Raw genomic sequence first — 20955 nt, 5'->3', positions numbered from 1 at the left:
GATTTATGGACTCATAGTTATAAACTTAAAGTTGCGGTTCAGCATCGTTTGTGAACAAAGCGTATGGAAAACGTGACTGTGTGGAAAATATTGTGAGCCATCAGCATGTCGGTTTAAAAGGAAAATTAAGTATCCCATACTAAAGATGAGTCAAGTTTGAAGTAACCTCGTTTGCAAGTTAGCAACAAAACGTGGCAAAATAGCGTCATAATTCCTGGGAACAGCATATTATTTCCATAAAAGGAAAGTCCGTATAGTCCAACCTCCCGATGCAATGGGGGAAAAGTCAGAGAGACCCCAAACACGATTACGTCATTGTACAAACCAAAGGGAATACACAATGGGCTCAATAATAGGACCTAGTTCTAGATCAAAATAATAATGCAATTACATACACCAGTTCCATTTATTATTTCACAGATATGATTGAATTACAGTAAAAAATAAGCATCATAAATAAACTAGATTGCATTATAAATGTAAAGATTACATTCACAGTATGAGAATGATTGAGAAAAGCTGCCCAAAAGCTGGATCAAGAGTCAGGAATCAAGAGAGCTTTAGAGCTAAATTATGTTTTATCATAGTAATAGTAAAACTTTATTCCCAACGCATCTGTATTTAGGTCAATAGAACAACAAACCAAACAGTAATATTAAAGTAAAACATAGATTACCTTAAAACACTACAAAATCTCAAAGCAAGGCAATGGTCTGACCAAGGATTAAACACCAAAACACACAATAACAAAATAATGAAAGTTATTTTACTCAACCAAAACTGTTAGCGGTACAGTTTATATACTGTACTTACTTAAAAAAAGTAATTGGAGTGGGGATTTAATTGTTTAGGCATCGTGTAAGTAATGTTCCCTTCTATTAGTAATGCCTTATAGTACTTTTCAAGCACCAATTCTCACATTTTTGATAAGATAATTAATGAATGTTTATTTTACATACATGTATTAGATATTATATTGCAGTTCTTCAACTATAAGAACTACAACTGCAGACACCCTTCATTTATCACTGTTACATTCATTGGTCCCATACAAATTGGGAAAACAAAAAGGACTCCCTTTATACAGATTTCACTTTTTAACATAAACATTTGTGCTTCCAGTGTTTGGTTTGTGTCACTGAACTCATCTGATCCCAGACCAGCTGTGGAGATATGACGACCATCCAGAACCTCTCGACGCAGAGCTCTCTTCTTCACCTTAACATAAAAAGTGCATAATATTATTTTAAAATGTATATGAATTTTGTAATAGTTTTGTAATTAATAACTTACTAACTGGCAGTTACTGAACCAGTGCATTTTTCATTACAATTCAAAGCATGAAACATTTGCAGTCTATATCCTTTGTTTATATCCTGTGGGACTAATAAAGGCATATCTTATAAAGGCATATTTTATCTTATATCTTATCTTATCCATGGCATAAACCAGATCAACAAACACATGTCTTTGAAAGGTTTAGCGCAATTATTACTTTTTTTCTAATAAACTACTACTATAATGATGTCAACAAAAGACTATGACATATTATATTTAAGTTTTCAAGACACATAAGCCTACTTTTACCTTCTTGTCCTAACAAGTTAGTTAATACCTATAATTAACTAGCTTAAGGAGCAAAACTATGACTATGATTTTTTATTTGTGTTTCAAAAAATGTATTTCAACACATATAAGCTTTGTTTTGCCTTCTCTGTAAATAAAAATAATTGTAAGCCTATTAGCAGTATTAAATCATTGCGTACCTTGTGCAATAGCAGCCAGTTTGCTCTTCTCCTCTGGGCTCAGCTGTAACATAGTGTGGATCACGGGCAGCAGGGCCTGTCTCTCACTTCCTGATCGAAGGAAGATGAACTGCAGCAGCACGTTCTTTAGATACTCCAGATTGGCAACGCTCTTCTCCCTCTCCTGGTTTCTCTCCAGACGACGAATTTCGCTCTTCAACAACTAAAGAAGAAATAATATAGTAAACATAAAAGTTTCAAATTGGGTCATGCGTTTAAATTTATTGTAGTGTTTTAACAACGTTTTTACCATGTTTTTTTCCCTTAGATATAGGACTTTAATGTAATGTTGTAATGTAATAAGTATCGCAAAAAATCTGCTAATTTATTTTGGTTGTTCAAATCTATACAAGAGAATCCACTATCTTGAAAGTCGAGAGCGGTTATTACTTTTGTCCTTATGACGTGCCCGTCGTCACGATAATACGTCACAACATGGCGCTGTCCTCTAGCCAGGAACTGTAAATACCGAAGAGGTTTTCTGTTTTTATTATTGCAATTTGACAGAATATCTACACAAGTATATACTAAGCTTTCATGTTTCATAGTTATTTTCTATGTTTAAGATGGGTTTGGTGCGTCTTGTCAGCATTTCATCAAGATGCTACTCCATGCATTTCGGACTTCTTAACACACGCCAAAACGTCTTTCAAAATGGTGTCGCGAAGACTTTATATATTAAAACCACGCCAGATCAGCTTTACTCGCGGTTTGTCGGCGTTGTTAAGCGGCAACATGCAAACATGTGTACATCTACACAGCTGTCTCGAGATGTCACCGTGTTTGACCACGACAGAACGCGCTTCTTCCGCCTTCTATCCATCTTTTGCGGAGGACAATTTCTGTTTTGGACATATTTGGCTCAGTTCGCCTATACAGGGCTGAGAGACACGAGTGGATCTAAAGACAAGACGAAAAAACAAGCTACAAAAACAACAGGACTCGCGGGGATGTGGAGTTTTGAAATGAACCTTGGCTCAAGCGCTTGGAGATACGGGTTCACCGCTGGATGTTTGGCCATAGGAGCGGGAATAGTGGGGCTTGGATTTGTTTTTTGTCGACGATCTGTGAATCAAGTAATCTTACATCAAGGTGGAAAAATTGTGACAATATGCACACAGTCACCACTAGGACCAGGAAATGGGCGCAAAATAACCGTGCCTCTGTCCCAAGTTGCCTGCTACGCTCACAGACAAGAGTCGTCTTCGTTCATCCCGCTGAGAGTCAAAGGGCATAAATTCTACTTTCTCATGGATAAAGAGGGCACTGTCACGAATGCAAAACTGTTTGATATCACTGTGGGAGCCTACAGAGTCATATGAACGATCTATAACTCACTAAACAGTGCTCAAGCCACCTTCTCTAAAAGTGTATGACCCAGGTGTCAAATAATAATAAAATTAAAAAAAAGAAGAATGACAAGTAAACTCTGGCCTGGTCCATTGAGGTTCTTCTGGTTTTACGATTATTTAAAATCTATTAAAAAAAATCTATTAAAATAAACATTGGGCCTAAAGCAGGTTTAGGCCAAACTCAGACTTTAAGTTGACCACTTTTCAAGGTTAACAAGAGTTTTCTGTTTCACAGAGAGTTAACCAAAAACCAGAGACAGTCACCATAACAGTCTGTGAACCTAACCTGCTTCAAAACAGGACAGTTTTATTCGTCCAGTCCCAAGTTTAACTGAGTGTAGCTGCTCCTGAAGGAGAGATGTGATTGGACAGTTCACAGTGGCCCAAAAGTCACTGACAGGTGAAAAAAATTCATAACTCTCATTTCTAAATATTTTTATTTTATTTTTTCAGAGCATTTAGAACTACTCTGACATTAATATGAGCAAATATAGCACAGAGGAACAAACCTTTGAGTCACATGGGTCAAATTCAGAAACCCAGTGGTGTCGACAGTCGACATTTTAATACCAGAGATGCCCCAAGAGTAATTGCCACTAAAGGAATAATATGTCGTTTTCAAAGACAGGGTGCAGTGTGATCTCTCGTGAACTGACTACTGATTTCTTCCTGTGGGGCTATCTTAAAGAAAAGGTGTTTGTGAATAAACCTCAGACAATAAACTACTTAAAGCGTAATATTGAGGATCAAATAAGAGCCATAAGCCCAGAAATGCTTTCAAATGTTATGCAAAGTGTGTTGGATAGGGCTATTCAATGAGAAAATGGTGGACACTTAAAAAACATTATTTTTTAAAAATTAGGTCATTTTTACTTCCCCTAGTTTAAGTAGTGGTATACTATGTTACTATACTAGAATGCTTAAATGTATATCAGACCTTTAACTAAGTGCAACATGTGTAAAATGATGAGGTGTAAAATTACTTTAAAGTTGTAAAGTAGTATTTAATGAGCTACACAAGTGTAAAAAAAATATAATGTGCTTTAATGCATCAAACTAATTATTTAAGTATTAACACCCCATTTTAATATCAAACCTGAACGTGTCCACAGTCACATGACCTCCTGTCCTTCTCGGACGGGAGCATCCTCTGGTTTACCATTGCCATGGTGACTCCTCTTCTGGGATTTGCTGATCATAGCTTTTCTCCTCAACTAAACTCAAACTGAGTGGTCTAATGCTACTCAACTCTGCTTTTTCTGAAAGAGGAAACTCAGAGTTATCATACTCTGAATCAGAAATTAAACTCTGGGTTAGTTCAACATGCTGAAACACCTATCTATATACCTAACTATAGAGTAATATTATTTAGTAGTCATCACTGAGGGATTAGCGAACTCAAATGATGACAAAAGTGATAGCAACAATGTCAGCATGCATTTTGTAGTGTTATTGTACCAAAGTAACAACATCATTTAGTTTTACAATTTAGTTAAATGGTTTACAAACTGGATTTAGTCTGCGAATCCAACTCAATCTGCACCCAATGTCATCATAACTTGATGCAGCATTTTAATAGCAAGTCCTTCAATTACTGTCAGTGCTTTATAAATTGTTATTGGCTTTGGATGCAATTTAAACTGACAAACAATAGATAACCTGCAATGTTTTTGTCAATCTTCTACAATCAGTTTATCAACCATAACCATTTTCTTTCCCGGTGTTTAAAATGACACGATTTTGTGTCTGATAATTGTATTACTAGCATTCAGTAAGTGTAAGGATAATACCAAAAACATACCGTGATCTGCTCCATTAGAACTGCATTAGTGGCCTCAGTCTCATGTAGAAGGCTGTTTATGTGCTCCAAGCTGCGTGTGGCTGTGCTGAGCTTCTGACTCAACTCTTCTTTGGTCGGCTCCACGGTCCAAACAAAAGGCTCTGCAGAGAACAGCAATAGGGACATATAATAAATCCATATCATTGTTTCTCATAGTTTTATTCTATGTATTAAAAGCTTTGGTAGACAGACCCTATTCCTTTAATCATACCTTGTTTGGGGTCAGGAGATGAGAGGAGCTGCTCCAGAGATGGTAGGGGTGTGGAGGCAGGAGACGGGCTCTCTGTCTCCGTCGTCTCCATGCCCTCCCCCTCCTCTCGGGCCATCGACTGGAGGTCACTTAGAGCCAAGAAGCTCAGTCCAGAATGGCTCAAGTCTGGGTTTTTACGCTGAGAGTCGGACACAGACTTACGACTGGACTGTACCGACACAGCACCTGAAAAAAGGTAAATTATATTTGAACTACTGTATTCATTATCTCTCAAATATATATTGTTCATACACAGAAATGCACTCCATCAAGACAAACAGGTGGCAGACTCTTCACCAGAAAAGTTACATAGTGCACAAGAAAAACGTAAAATAACAAAACATCATGGTGGCAGTTTGGAGCCAAATTTTGTACAATGCCCCACTCACGATGAGAACTGAATTTAATGCCATGAAATCATGCATCCAATTCTCTTCATTTACAACAAAATTATGTATCTGTTTTTTTCTTTATCCAAATTAATCTATTTAACAATGGTCACTCAAAATAACGTACTACAACCTCACATCACTGCTTAGTTTGAGTAGCTGAATGTGAATGCAATAGTTTTGCTATGATGTGTCCTTCTACAATGTGACAAGAGGGGGCACCAGACACACTGAAAAATTTGGCTGCTATTAGCTGGACCAAACTGAGTGTGGGTGGACAACAGAGCAAAGTATGATTGATGAGTCTGCTGCAAAATCCCCATGCAACTTTACCAACTTGGCCTGGCAATTTCAAACATTTAAGGGTAGTTTTAGGCTAGCACAATGTATTTGTATTTATTTGTAAACAGGAGAAATATATTTTGGTGTGTTTTCTTGGCAGGTGTGTTTCATCCCAGTGTCCTTGAGGAATGGGCAGAATTCAAAACATCCATCTAAACTGTGCAAGATTAAAGTCATAAATAAATCAAACATAGATCAAGTTGTCCTCCTTTACTGCTGATTAAAAATATATAGTACCACAAAATTCATATTACCCAACTAGGCAGATTAATTATTTTGATGGATCCCTGTTGCATTTTAATTGCAAATGAACTGACTTGAACATTAGTTTTAATAAGGGTGATTTTGGCATTATATTTTGGACTAAAGCTGTGAGTGAGCATGTGCGAGTTACTAATGATGATCCACTCCAGATGTAGCGCGAAGTCGATTGCCACACTGAGAGGCGGGAAGGAGCACTGGGAGCAGAGGCAACACCTGGACCGACCCAACAAACAACTATGTACAGACAAAATACACAAATACACACAAACACACACGTTCTCCGTCATTGGGTCCAGTTTATTTGGTGTTGGATACTGAGGGCAGCTGGGTGGGAGGTGAAGAATGAGCTTCCAGTGTTGCTTTACTGGTAAACACACACGCTCCTCCTACCTCCTGTGTCTCTCAAAACTTTTAATTTATATAAACACAATATAGCATATAGATCCAGCAACAGGGCATTAAACAATACATACATTGTCAGTTTCAATTTCACCTGCATTAATGAAGAGGGTTGTACAAGAAAGACTAGCTAGTTAGGTGCCTGGCCAACTATGATAATTTACTGAAGGTTTCTACACTCTCTACATTCCCGAGTTCATACTGCTTAATGTGCTGGCTAACAAATAATATCTACCCCAAAATAATGAATAGGTGCAAAAGTATGGCTATTTATCCGCAATGCAATACAACACTGTCAGTGTATAACTGGTCCTTTTTGGTTAAGACTGTTACATCTCTCATGTACTATAAAGTCACCACAACATCTTATAATACAGATACGACTAATAAGAAAAACTACAATTGAAGACCAAAAGACAGTAGGAAAGCAAATTACAGATTTGTAGAAAAAAATTAAATAATAATGCTAAAAATTTGAGAAAAATGTCAAAGTCTAAATCAGTGTTTCACAAAGTGTGGTACATGTACTACTAATGGAATGCAATCTCTAGAGGTATTTTGGATTAACTGTTTATTCACAATCCTTAGTTTTAGCTTTAGCCTTAGTTAAGACTTGAAAGAGCCCTGTAATAGACCTGGTACTTGGATAGAAAAATCTTGGATAGACAAATCTTTTCTTAGGTGGTACTTGGTGTGTTAAGTTTGAGAACCAATGTCTTAATTTACCCCACATCCCTTATTTGTAACCATACAAATAGTATATAATAGTGTACTGTATTGTGTGTGCATACTCACTGGTCTGGCTCTGCAGGCTGAAGAGCTGCTCCTCCACTCGACTCAGTTGTCCCTGCAGAGTCTCCACTGTGGCTCTGTGCTCGTCCTGGAGCTTCCTGAGCTGCTCCCTGTACGTCTGACGCTGAGCCTCAATTTGAGAGGACAGGTCCGCCTGCACCTGCGATGCCTCTGATCGAAGACTCACATTTTCAGACTGCAGTGAGAGAAGTCTGGAAGAGCAGATGAATATCAAACAAGTTAATTGTTAGAAATAGGAAAAGGTTGAAAGACTACAGGGATGTTTGTTAAAGTTAAGGCACACTTAGTAGTATTGTATTTCAAGTATTTTGGTGTTACTCATAAAACTATTCAAACTACTTACAAACTTAGAAATTAAGTTGATGCTATAAAAAGGTTCAACAAAAGTAAATAAATTAAAACAAGTATGCATTTATTTAAAATGTCAGTCCTGTGTCTCTTCTTGTCTTGTGAAATGTGTCTCAACTCACTCCTACTCATAAAACTACTCATCACTTATTTGTGGTTATCAGCAACTATACGCTATCAAAACCATTCAAATAAAGGCCTGCATAATTGAATGTATTATGAACTGATGTAGCCTCAACCTAACTTAACCAGTAGTAATCCTTTAATAAAACGAAGACTAGACTAGAGCTAATCGGTGAAAACTTAATCTTCAAATGCAACTCTAGTAAATTATGTACATTTTTTGCTTCCTTGAAATATTACAAATTACATGTCATACACTACTCACAAATGTACTTCAACTTCAAAAAATACAATAACAAGAACTCTCCTTAATCAAATGTATGTATTGTTTATCTTTCCCTGCTGTTCTGTCAGTAAACCTGGCCCCTGTAATCAGGTGTTCCCAGCGTGTGTCACCTCTCGCGGAGCTCCGCCTCTTTGCTGATAGTTTCCTGGAGGATTTTGTTGTGTCTCTCAAGCAGCGTGTCGTGTTCACTCTGAAGCTGCTGCAGTTCAGATGTGACACTCTGAAGACTCTGCTGATTCTCACACAGCCTGGACCGAAGCAACTCCACCTGGGAGGATAACTGATCCCTGTGAGATAAAATAACTAAATTTAAAATCACAACAGCAGGCTTCCCAATTGTTAATTTAACCAGAAACAGTTAGAAAATCAAACAATTACACAGCAACAACAACAATTACTCATCAATAAAAGACAAGCAGATTGACCAACTATACCATTGTAAAGACTGAGATTACACTCTGTTTTAATGTGATGGTGTATGGCAGTTTTATTACAAGAAAAACAGATTTAGTGGTTATATACACTTTAACACTATTAGATTAAAATGCTAGACTAGTGTATTACTGTAACTTATGGTAGAATCTGTTCTTTGTCAAATTTTGAATAGAGAAGTATTTTTCTGTAATACTGTATTGTACTAGTATATCAAAGTACACTGAATAAGTCTCTGATAATGTTAAATAATGTGGAACTTGTATAGCACAGATATAATTACTTTCATTACCTTCTTAGGTACAAAAGAAAAACAAAACAAAATATAAACAAAAGTAAAGTAGTCTTTCAAACCTTACAAATTGGAATTACTCTTCAAAACTTACAAAATATGCTCCTTTAAAATGCTCATTTGCTCATGGAATAGTAGTACCTTTCAGTTTTGCTTGAATCCCCATCACTCTGAGAGGTAGTTTTGCTCTTTTGTTGTTTGAGAACATTATGGACTCGCACCTTGTAACTTTCAAACTCACTTGCAGTCGTCTCAAGCTCCGCCTAAAATGTAAATATACATATGATGTATCTATAGCCATGCCATACATAACATAAAATTGAAAGTGAATGCACCTTTGCGTTGTCCCTCTCACTCTGGAGGCTGCTGACTCGCTGTTGCAGGGAGGTGTTGGTTCGCTGGTGCTGTTCCAGTGCAGACCTCAGCTGCTCCTGTAATCGATGGCGCTCGGCTGTCAGCTCACACACTTCAATCTAAACAAACAAGGACGCCAAGCACAAATTATAACCAAGAAACGTATGTATGCACTCACATAACATGAATCACAAATCTTTATTATTTGTCAAGGGAATTTGTGTAGTTTTAGGGCTGCAGCAATTATTTTAGTAATTGACTCAAAAAAAAAAAAAACAAAAAAAATCTTTTTTTTACATTTTGATTAAATAATGCTACTGTCTTTGTTATAAAAGTTTTTAGCGTGTATTTGAGAGTCTGTATAGCCCTGTTAATGACCAAGATTATCAAAATACAATCACAATTATTTTAATACTCCACTCGTCATGATAAATATCCAAAACATAGCACACAACACACAATCAGTATCCTGTTTTGGGAACCATTTTGAGGACTTTTAACCATTCAAACAATAGAATATCTATTTTTTTTATTGTAAATTGTTATGCTATGGCAATGGTCAAAATTTTCATCACTGTGAAACTCATAGATAGAGTCCTACCTTTGAGTTTTCTAGTTGCTGCTGGTTTGCCTCTAGCTCTCCTCGCAGTGACGCTTGAGTCATCATTAAAGCAGACTCCTGTAGGGTGTATGAATATACACAGAATATGTAATCAGTTATTTCTTCAAGGCCAAACCCACTATCCCAGTTACATAACATTATTTTAATTAATAGTGATAAAAATACACAAATGTATAGCAGTCACACAGACCTGTTTCTTGGCATCAGCTAAGTCCTTCTTAGTTTTAACCAGCAGCTGTTTCATCTTGGTGGTCTTCTCCTCCCCCTGATCCAACAGGGACTTCAGGGACTCTGGGGACAGACAATATATGCACATGAGTGAGCACAGACTAAAGTGGCATTAATAAGATAAATGTTTAGGATTTCTATGAAAGGGAGAGTTGTCACTATCACAAATGGTTACATTTACAAAACTCTTCCTATGTTTGTCCAATTTACATGCATTTGAGAATTTGGACGATGTGTTATATTGAACCAAAATAACCTAAATTCAGGGCTAAGCAATTAATACAATTTGAATCAAGATTGAGATTAAGGAAATTCTAAACGTTAATAATTGGGCTTTTTAATTGAGAAATCCATAGCCAATCTTGGTTTAGATCAGACGTGAGGATTGACTTTTACTATTTTGAGTTAAATGTTGTTTATGTTAACAAAATTGACAATATAACATTGATTTAAAAAATGTGATAATTTTTTTGTTCTCATATTGCTCTGGCCTACTTATTAATCCACATTTAGCATTCAAAATACATATGAAGTTAATTATTTTCAGAAGTGCACAAAAGAACAGAACACGCTAAACAGTAAACATGTGGAAACAAAAATGCACTGAACTGTAAAACATGGCTCATACCAATTTCCTGTCTGAGTGCCCCCTCATTCTGGGTCAGAGTGTTTATTTGAGACTTTAACTCAGACACTCGTTCTTCTCCCTCAGTCAGTTTTCCATTGAGTTCTTTGACAAGTCGTTCATAATCGGCCATCTCCATGTCCAGAAGAGAGCTCTGCTGCGCCTCCTACAGGCAGGGGAAAAAAGTATATTGTTGAAACATTGTTAAGACTGAACCAGATGTTCTCAAACTTTTCACCTAAGTAGCTCTTAAGATAATATTTAGCTTTCCGAGTAACACCAAGCCTAAACCCAGACAGTGTCAGGCTTATGACCGAACATGCTCTAAAATAAGATGACAGCAAATAATGATTTGGGTTAATGTAAATAGTGATCTCAAATGAGAACAAAACATTGAAGATTTGTCTCTAAATAAAATACATACTCAAAATACTGAAGGCCCAGCATACCACAAAAGGCAGCCCGCGTACCACATTTTGAGAAACACTGGTTGAGGTATGTCTGTGTATATGCTGTACCAACAGAATTGTATTGTGACTAAAAGTTAATATTGTCAGAAATATCTACACAAATTCCTTGTATTTCTTTCAAATGTCAATTTTCCTTAACCTATTTGTACGCATTTGTCACATGACTCTAGCCTCCTGTCGGCTCTACTCTGACCTACTCTAGTCTGAGCTAATGGGGGCTGAACAATCTGCCCTCAGCCATAACCTGCTCTTTCACTGAGAGCTGCTGCTTTTGCTCAAGGCGGCCATTACCTGTCGAGCCACTTGACTGGACTGGCCCTCAGAGACTCTCAATCTAAAAGCCCTTTGTACCGGGACAGTGGTGGTGTTATAGGCGTTGTGGGTGTTGTATGTTGTGTGTATGGGTGTCGAGTGTTGTGTGTAAGTTGGAGTTAAATTGAAAATTAGATACAAATGGATACTAGTTTTAGTATCGTGTCAGTGTACCTTTCGCAGTTGTTCCAGCTCTTGGGCAGTCTGCTGAGACTGCTGTTGCTGTCTGCGGAGCTGAGCAGTCAGATCCTCCACCTCCTTTGTGGCTGATGACAACTCCTAGAAAGGCAATCAGTTTGTTAGACACAAACCAAGCTGACAGGCAGTGATTTTCAAATGGAACATTTGGAGTTGAGAGTTGCATGACTTAATCTACTGGGGCAGCAATGATGATCTATATTGTAGCCCAAATATTATTTTATGCAGTTGTTGTATGAACTTCAATTTCTACAGCTATATGCCCTTCTAGGGTGTTTACTGGACATGTATTTGAACCCTCTGTCTCATGCATGAACTTTCTTTGCATAGAATATAATTGGAAAGCTGTATAACTGGAGAATTGTAAAACTGCTATAGAAAAAACTTCATCTTGTGTTCCTTCAGATAAAAAAATGTAGCCCAAATATTATAATTATAATATATTGATTATGATTTTATATATATATATATATATATATATATATATATATATATATATATATATATATATATATATATATATATATATATATATATATATATATATATATATATATATATATATTTCATATATTTCATATAAATACTGCTGTATGAACCTGGCCTGTTAGCCATCTGATTTTCTGCCAAAATATCTTTAATTAAAACAGTCAAGATAGCGGGCATGATTCTGTGGAATGTTGGTAAAGTTCCCCTGCTGTATCCACTCCTATGTTACATCATGTCTATCAATGATTTCTCAACCCACTTTCATCTTGTGTTCCTTCAAAGTCCTCTCTGCCACCATGTCTCTCTCCAAACTTGATGTTTGTTTCTGAAGATCTTGGTTCTGAGCTTCCAACTGCTTCACTGTGTTTCTTAAAGTCTCCATAGCAGCCGACAGGTCTTCTTTCTCACTCGACAGCATCTCAGTCTGTTTAAAAAAAACAAAAAACATTAGAAACATTGTTATATAAGAAATGAGCTGTCTCTCACAAGGATGGATAAAAACTTGTATTGATAGATCAAAAAAATTGGACAAAATTGGACAAAATGGACTTTTCCTGAGAAGTTTTAGAATGCTTTTGTTCTAGAACTCGTATTAAGCTGTACCCTTAGTATCAAAACTGAGTTTGAAATTAGCATTATGACAATATTACAGTGGCATCATTAATTCCTCAAAGGGATAAACCAAAATGTAATAAATAACTATCAGCATCTTGTCTTTTTATTCAGCTCTTTGAAATGAGAAATCAAATTCCCATGAACACATGTGACACAGTAGGAAGTCACTGAAGCGTGTCTGACAAAGCAGGCGCTGTGGGCTTTATCTCTCCCCATCCCCACTGTCTGTCAGCCCAGCACTGAAGCTATGATCGGTAAACAAAGATGTCCAGATGTGTGTTGAGATCCCTGACTGGATTTCTGTTGTGCCTGATCCCTCTGAGACCTAAAACACACATTGGATAAACCTGTGTCTAAGAAAACGCCATTGTTGTGATGTGCAGTCGGCAGATGGGGGCCACGATTCGCTCCATTTACCTGCCTCTGGTTTTCTCAGTGGAAAAAAGACAGTTACAAGATTCAAATGTAGGATATGTACATTTTTCTATATTATGGTTTGTTTTTAAAGCTCACCCACTTATAGCTGAAGGAAGTGGGAAAGAAACACAGATAAAAGAGATATAGGTTATAGATACAAGGTTTCTTCAGCAGGATAAACAACTGTTAAATACTTATTTACTTGCCGTTGTCCTGTTATGTAAATGCATGCTAATATACTAATTTTAAGTTAAGGTGAAATATATTTAAACTTTAACCATGGGATTCAAAAACACTATTAGAGCAGAGTTCTGGCCTAGTTTACATGTTTCAATAGTAAGATAAAGTCAGGAAAATAAAGTCTGAAAATCAAACCTGGGGGAGCTTCTTAAGGCAAGCGGCAGTAATTAGTCTGCCATTGATGGGCCTTTGGTAGGGTGTACATTGGCCAACAGCAGTTTATTCCTCATTTGCCACATAAAACTGACAACATTTTCTTTGATTATATGGACTAGCATTCACGTTCATATAGTATATGTGTATTCATATATAAATACAGTATATTCAGCTTCCAAATCCCCAGACGTCACATATTACAGAACATTTGAAAAAAGGAAAACATTTCACATATTTTTTCTCATATTGGACATCGTTACTGTCAGTGCACAGCTGGCTAAGTGATCGAGGCTAAAATAACAGCATAAATCAGATGGGCACTGGGTTACAGCTATTGGAGAGATGTACGACTGCACAAAGTGGTGTAGATTTAGTGGCAGGAGAGAGTAGTGTGCAGTGTATGTGTGCGTGTGTGTATGTGTGATTGAGTATGTATTTGTTTCACCTGTGCTACTGCAATGCTGAGTCGCTTGGTCAGCTCAGCAATCTGTCTCTCGGCCGCCTCCATTCTCTCTCTCTCTTTATCCAGTTGCTCCATTTGCCTGTCGTAATCAATCTGCAGATTCTACATACACAAATAAACAGTATTCATTTGTTGTAACAACTAATTGATTTTAGATGTCACAATATAATCTCAACAAAGCAAAAGTTTAAACATTTTAGAAGCAACATTATGTTAAATCTAGGTTCACTATAGTGTCTCCAAAGGAAAATGTGCTAGCCGCTCAGCCACACTCACCACAACCACCGCCAAATACAATAAGCCAAATGTTTTAATTAGAAAGTTTCCTGTAATAAAACTGTAGTCTACTGAGACAGTATGAATGAAAGTGTCTGATGGTTTTTCAAAGTTTATCAGAATGATCCTAAATTTAAGCGCTGCAACATTCTTTAATCTATTCATCAGCTGAAGTTTATGTGAAAGTAAACACTATGGCTCTCAGGTATAGTCTCGTTTACACTTCAGCTCATCATTAGACACAACAGAGCGGTTTCCTCCATAATGCGGACACAGTCGTAAAGCAGAGCGCTACCTGGGGATAGTTTAGGGAGACCGTCTGCCAATTAGTAGCAGAAAAGTACCATTTATAAGTCATGATTCTGTGCCTTTTTGTGATACGCTTTTTAAACAATACTTTGGCAAAATAATTATGAAAATGTGTTTATGTTTTTCCTTCTTTGCGAGAACTCAGTGAAGCAGTGCATTATAATTCCAATTAAAGGCACATTATGTAACTTTTCTGGTTCCAAGCATCAGCTTGTCTCATTGAGATGATTCCTTTGCCTGGAATGTTCCACCGTATAGAATCAAAAGTATTCATCACACAGATCAGACCTGTCTCAATGAAGATAGATACATTTAATTCTATATTGTGGAACATTCCAGGCAAGAAGGTGCCCAACCCTCCAGGAGAATGGAATCAGAGTAGAACCAGATCCAGTGGTATATGGCCAAGGTTCAGGGTCTACCATGGCGGCCCATTTGCTTGAATGGGCATGGAATGGAGCATGTCTCGAAATTAGCCAGGGCAAGATTTTTTTCACTGTAGTACCATTGAGTGGCAATATGCTCTTCAGTTATTTTAATAGATCCATGAGTAGGCAATACCTTGTAGCCTTCAGCGCCATGAATGATATCCTTCATTGAGCTGTTCACTTTCTCACGCTCGGCTTTCAGACTCTCCATTTCTCCTTTAAGGGCTGCAACCTGGAAGAAATATTATAAAAATATAAATGTCATACCTTGCAGTGCTTTATGTATATCTTATTGTAATAAGTATACAGTAAGTTGTTCTGACCTCTTTCTTGCTAATGTCCAGCTCCTTCTTTGCTTTAACCGCCACAGCCTTGATTTTGTTCATCTTCTCGTCTTTTTGTTTGTGCTCTTTTTCCAACATGGCTGAATCACAATTACACAAATTATTTACACTCAAATTAGAGTTGAATAAGCAAACTGAAATACACAACACTTTATCAAATATTCAACTTACATATACTGATATTAAAATGTAAAGAAAAATATATTACCTATTTTCTCTGTAAGGCCACTGTCAGCATTTTCAGAGGAGGTAGAATAGGATGCAGACTTTAATGTGAAACAAAAAATAAATAAGATAGACAACTATCTCCAATAATGTGAAGGTTCTAGGATTGTAGTAGAAAAAAAACAGAATCTTCAGTGAACTTGCTCACTAACTTCTCCTTTCTGTTGTTGTCCCATAGAGATCCCTATAATCTAAATAAAATCATTAGTACAACTACGACTAATGTACTAAATGACTAAAGACCTACAGTTGAATTTTATCCATCCATCCAATAATCTTTTTTTTTTTTAGATAATAGAATGTCATTTCAAAAAACAATAATAGTGTCTTCTTACTTCCAAGTAGCCTCATACTAGTTGGAATATAAATCAAGACCATTCATTTATATTTATAGCTGTTATAGTATTGATTAGTATATGGGTATCAAACTTAAAATATATTTTTCACACATATTACTGACCTGCAGAGCTGTGACTTCTTCCCTTAGTTGAGATATGAGTGTGTCCTTCTCTGTCAGCTGGTTTCTGTATTCTTCCTCTATCTGATGGCCCTCTTTTTCTTCACTTAACATTGAAACTTTAGCTTGTAGCATTTGATTTTCTTCATTCATCTTTTCATTTATGGCCGTCATGTCCACCACGTCTTTCTGTAGACCCTCTACATCTTTCATCACGTCCTCAAGATTATGTTGCAGTTCGGTTTTCTCCCTTTCTAATTCATTAATATGAGTCTGTAGCTCATTTAGCACTGTTAGCCTGACCTCTTCCTTATCTTCTTCAAGACCCATTTTTAGCTTGTCTCTCTCCATCTCCAACTCCTGAATACGCATCCTCAACTCCAAAATTTCCCCTGTATAATTTGTCATCATTTCTGATTGATTTTGTTCCAATGTTGTTATTGTTTCTCTTGCTTTTGCGGCTTCTTTTGTCAGCGTAATCAGCTTAGCCTCAAGTTCACTCCTTTCTGAAGTTTCCTTTTCTAATTCTGATTTTAGCAACACCATTTTGGACCCAGACAGTTTCTTCTCCTCCTCCATTTGGATGAGGTATGATGAAGCTTCCTCAAGTTTCTGAGCAAGATCACTGTTTTTGGCTTCAAGTTGTTCAACAGTCTGCTGCAATTTACTCATCTCCTCCTTTAGGCCACTTTGTAGTTTTTCACTCTCTTCTTTCCCCAGTTTCAATGCATTCAACTCTTTATCCTGGAGCAATGTCTCAATTTCTTTGGCTTTCTCATACAGATGTTTTTGCATTTCCTCCTCTTGAATCTGAAGTTTAGACTGCATTTCGTCACGCTCCTCCTTTAATTTCTCAACTTTTATTTTGAGGTCTTCGGTCATATTTTGATGCTCATTTAATTGGGAAACAATGTCATCTTTCTGTCTAGTTACCTCTTCCAGAGAAAGTCTTAGTTCAGATGCTAATACCATTTGCTCCTCAATAGCTGCTTGCAATTTGCTTTCCTCAATTGGGAAAGCTTCAGCTTTTACTCTCAGCTGTTGTAAGTTTTCCAAGATGTCATTCTTCTCTTCTGTAACTTCCTTAACTTTTGCTAATACCTCATCCCTCTCTTCACTCAGCTGTTGAATCTTATCTTGCAGACCTTTTATAGCAATGGCCTCTTCTTCCTTCATGGTACTGTATTGAGAAACAAAATCTTTAGTCTTCTCTTCTAGCTCTGTCTCAAAACCTTGTAAAATTCCTCTTGTGTGGTTGTACTCCGCCAAAATAGAGTCCCTTTCTTTGGTCAACAATTCACATTGGGCTTTCAAATCCTGGTTTATCTTTTGCTGCTCCTCCAGTTTTGATAAGTTTTGGTCTTGTTCAGTAGAACTTACAATCACTTTTTTGGACCATTCAAGTTTTCCATCATTTTCAGTTGGTTGTTGGTCACAGTCATCTAAAGTTATGGCTGATTCTCTTGTATTGCTGTCCTTGTTCAATTGTAACTCATTGATTTTAAACTCCAGCTCCTCTCTCTCTGTCTGAAACTCCTCTCTGGCCCTCTCCAGCTCTGACTCCAGTTCTCCTTTTAGATTCGTGAGCAAAGTCAATTCATCCTGTAACATTGTGTTCTGGGCTTGAAGATCTTCTAAAACTTCTCTCAGTTTTCCCAGTTCCATCTCTTCTTCACCATCTGTGTGTGCCGAGGAGTTCTGAATGCGACGGGATAATTCCAACATTTTAGCAATGCCAGAACCACGAGCGGGTTCCTCATCTTCCTCTTGGACATCCTGCAAATAGCTGTCTGTAAATGAAAGAATAATGTTTGTTAGAATATGATTAAAATGTAATTAAAATGTAAATCCAGTTTGCTTCCTTTAGCTATTTATTAGCTTTATTTAGTATAATTGTATAGTTATATGCTTTAATATCATTAAACAAATGCCACTAACTGCTTTATTATATTATAATTATACAATATAATATTATTAAAAAAATATATGCAATTATAAAAAAAATATATTTCGTTTGCTTCTACAAGCTATTTAATCTCCCAATTCAACTAATCCCAATTTGATTGTTAAGAACAATATAAACAACAAACAAGGTTGTTCTAACACTGGGATAATTTATAGAATTATCATAAAAGAGCTACTGGGAAAGAGATCGCTATAATAATCAAAAAGAACAAAACATGTTCGGTGTATGAACAAAATTAAGGAAACAGACAAGGAATTTTACTTTGGTAAATGGAAATTGATCGTTGGATTTTAAACAATTAATTATGCAACAATCAGAAACAGTGATAACCAGTAACCACTTTTTAATGTTCTATATGTGCTAATGTGTTTTATAAATAAAGTGGAAAATATGATACATATACCTTTGAGTGCAAGTTGCTCCGTGAGTTCTTCGTGCAGCAGCAGCAGTCGGTCTCGTTCAATTTCGAAGTCCTCCTCCAAAGCCCTGATCTCCTCCTCGTGTTGAAGGGCCCTCTGGTTCAGCTCCTCCCTCAGGTTCTCCACCTCCTGCTGAGCCTTTGTTAGCTCCATCTGGTGAGTCTCTTGGAACTCAGTCATCTCCCCATACTTCTGCTTTTGCACAGCCTCAAGTTCTGCTCGAATACTTTTTAATTCAGCCTCCAAACATCGGCGGACTTCTTCAGAGCTCTCCTGTGCTTTACAATCCCTCTCACTTTCCCTCTCTCTGTCCAACTCTTCACGTTCTTTCAGTAAATTTTGGAAATAAGCCACTTCTTTTTTGTGTTTATTATTTGACTCTTCAATGCTGGTTTCAAGAATCTTTATCCTCTTTTGATGGTCCTCTATTGCATGATCGAGCTCTCCTTGAAGTGCTGCCAAGTCATCCTGTCCAACATAAAACATATAGTTATGTTGTTGTATATAGCCTGAACTAATGTCTGCATCAAGTCTCATTTAAAATTAAATAACATCAAACTGCAGCTTACTTTGCTTTGCTCTTTGGTCTTCTCCAAATCCTTGCGACATTTTGTAAGGCTTTGCTGTGTTTCTGCTTTCTCCAATAGTAATGCATCCATTCGCTCAGTCAGCTCCTGTGGGCCATCATGTTCAAAATAAATCTTACAATAACTATCTTATAATTAATAATAATCACTTCAATGAAAAAGGAAGAAAACCTGAATTAATAGGGCATCTTCAGAGCTCCCCTTATTGAGATCTGGTTGGTGTTTTAGGGTCTCAACTTCTTTCTCTAAATCTGAACATAAAAATAATAGCATTTTTGCCTTATCTATTTTATGTAAACAAGAGTATATACCTGATTATTGTTACCTGCACATTTGCTCTTTATTTTTTGCATTGCAGCCATCTGCTTCTTGGCAAACTTTATCAAGTCATCTTTGGACAACGTATCCAACTACGAGGACAAACACAATTTTAGAAGCTTTCCCCCACCCCCAAATATTGCTTACTAGTTCTGGGCATACCTTTGACTTATTTGCACCTGCCGGAGAAGCAGCCACAGTCTCTGGCTCAGTGCTATTTGACTCCTGCTGCGAAGAAAATCATTATAAGCGACTGCAAATGCTTCACTTTATATGAGTGACAGAGTGAAATCTACATTGAACTTGTCGTGTCAAAGTATTTAGCACTGTTAATTGTAAATAGCAGTAGGCACCATTTACAATTTTTCTGCTCTCAATCACGGCTATCTTCATCCACTACTAAAGAATGGACAAAGGACAACATATTCTAAGTTGAGTTGTTACATGCTGTTGGGCAAAAGTGTCTTTATAACCGCCTTCGGTGATACAACTGAGGCTAAGGCTAATCCTGTGTATTTACCTCCATCTTTGTAGCTGCGATGTTTCCTGCCTTCTCACTCGAATGACATGAACCAAAAGATGCTCTTTGAATCTGGGCGACACAGTGCGGGCAATATCTGCATATCCGTTATGGCCGTATATTGGTGAAATTAGGGGTAAAACATCCCTGTTTTGGGTTTGAGCTCGAACGAAAGCACCGAGCCGCTGCTTCCGCAATCGTCAGCGTAGTGACGTCACTCAATCATACGTCGCTGTAGAGGTGGGTGCGAAGGTAAATAAAATATGCCCAGGAAAAAGGGAAAATACGTTTGTTAACTATTTAAAAGGCCTATAGTTATATAGTAGCATCAACTGCCAAAATGATCAGAGATATTTATATAGGCTTCCTTATGTCATATTAATTATTTAGGCTTTGTTGTAAATTATGCAAAAAGAACTCTTTCATTTTGAGTTTAGTTGTTTTGCTTGTAGTTTGCTGCAAGGGAAAGGTTGTTGCTCAGATTATGATTGTCAAATGTTTAACAGTTTAATTGAGTCGGCTAAAGACAATAGTCTTCATGAAGTCCAACATCGCTTGCATTGTGTACAAACACATATTTAGTCACAACAAGTTGAATAACCTTGTTCGTTTTAGTTTATTTTTGCTTACAAATATCTATCTCTACATATGTTTGGAATTAGCATATGAGGGTATTACATCAAAGGCTCTTAACGAGTCCAGGCTTATGCTGAAATATTAGCTCGATCTCCAGGGTGTAAAATGCCTGTGTCTTTTTTCATTCGAGTCACTTGCCCAGAGCAAAATCAAATAAGGTCTACCATGACAAATTAAATTACAATGTTATACTCTACATTAAAATCCATCCATCCATTTTCTTCCGCTTATATGGTGCCGGGTCGCGGGGGCATCAGTCTAAGCAGGGACTCCAAGACTTCCCTCACCCTAGACACATCCTCCAGCTCCACCGGTGGGACCCCAAGGAGTTGCCAGGCCAGCCGGA

The 20955-nt window shown here is 37.1% G+C and overlaps 2 protein-coding genes across 3 annotated transcripts; one reads left to right on the top strand and one right to left on the bottom strand.

Moving 5' to 3' along the window:
* Window positions 1-389: 389 nt before the first annotated feature.
* Window positions 390-20207, bottom strand: LOC117389169 (GRIP and coiled-coil domain-containing protein 2). Of its 2 annotated transcripts, none has more exons than XM_033986785.2 (24): window positions 19974-20207; window positions 19616-19681; window positions 19461-19545; window positions 19307-19386; window positions 19118-19222; window positions 18533-19016; window positions 16167-17953; window positions 15690-15747; window positions 15461-15561; window positions 15271-15369; window positions 14107-14226; window positions 12493-12657; window positions 11721-11825; window positions 10768-10930; window positions 10102-10202; window positions 9891-9968; window positions 9271-9408; window positions 9077-9198; window positions 8322-8498; window positions 7437-7645; window positions 5209-5433; window positions 4959-5098; window positions 1767-1968; window positions 390-1218 (listed from the first exon to the last, which is right to left on the bottom strand). In XM_033986785.2, the coding sequence occupies exons 1-24, from the start codon at window positions 19977-19979 to the stop codon at window positions 1145-1147; spliced, it is 4890 nt and encodes a 1629-aa protein (XP_033842676.1). In that variant the 5' UTR covers window positions 19980-20207; the 3' UTR covers window positions 390-1144. The 2 variants fall into 2 exon arrangements, with proteins under 2 accessions (XP_033842676.1, XP_055086461.1); XM_055230486.1 differs by having other exon boundaries at window positions 697-1218; window positions 19616-19678; window positions 19974-20171.
* On the top strand, window positions 2246-3180 carry tmem223 (transmembrane protein 223). Its single transcript, XM_033986784.2, has one exon. It carries the CDS (start codon window positions 2363-2365, stop codon window positions 3125-3127), a length of 765 nt encoding a protein of 254 aa, XP_033842675.1. The 5' UTR covers window positions 2246-2362; the 3' UTR covers window positions 3128-3180.
* Window positions 20208-20955: the final 748 nt, after the last annotated feature.

Source organism: Periophthalmus magnuspinnatus, chromosome 21 (genome assembly GCF_009829125.3).
Source record: "Periophthalmus magnuspinnatus isolate fPerMag1 chromosome 21, fPerMag1.2.pri, whole genome shotgun sequence".
NCBI lineage: Eukaryota > Metazoa > Chordata > Actinopteri > Gobiiformes > Gobiidae > Periophthalmus > Periophthalmus magnuspinnatus.
The sequence above is the reverse complement of the archived record's forward strand: the minus strand, read 5'-3'. Positions and strand labels throughout refer to the sequence as shown.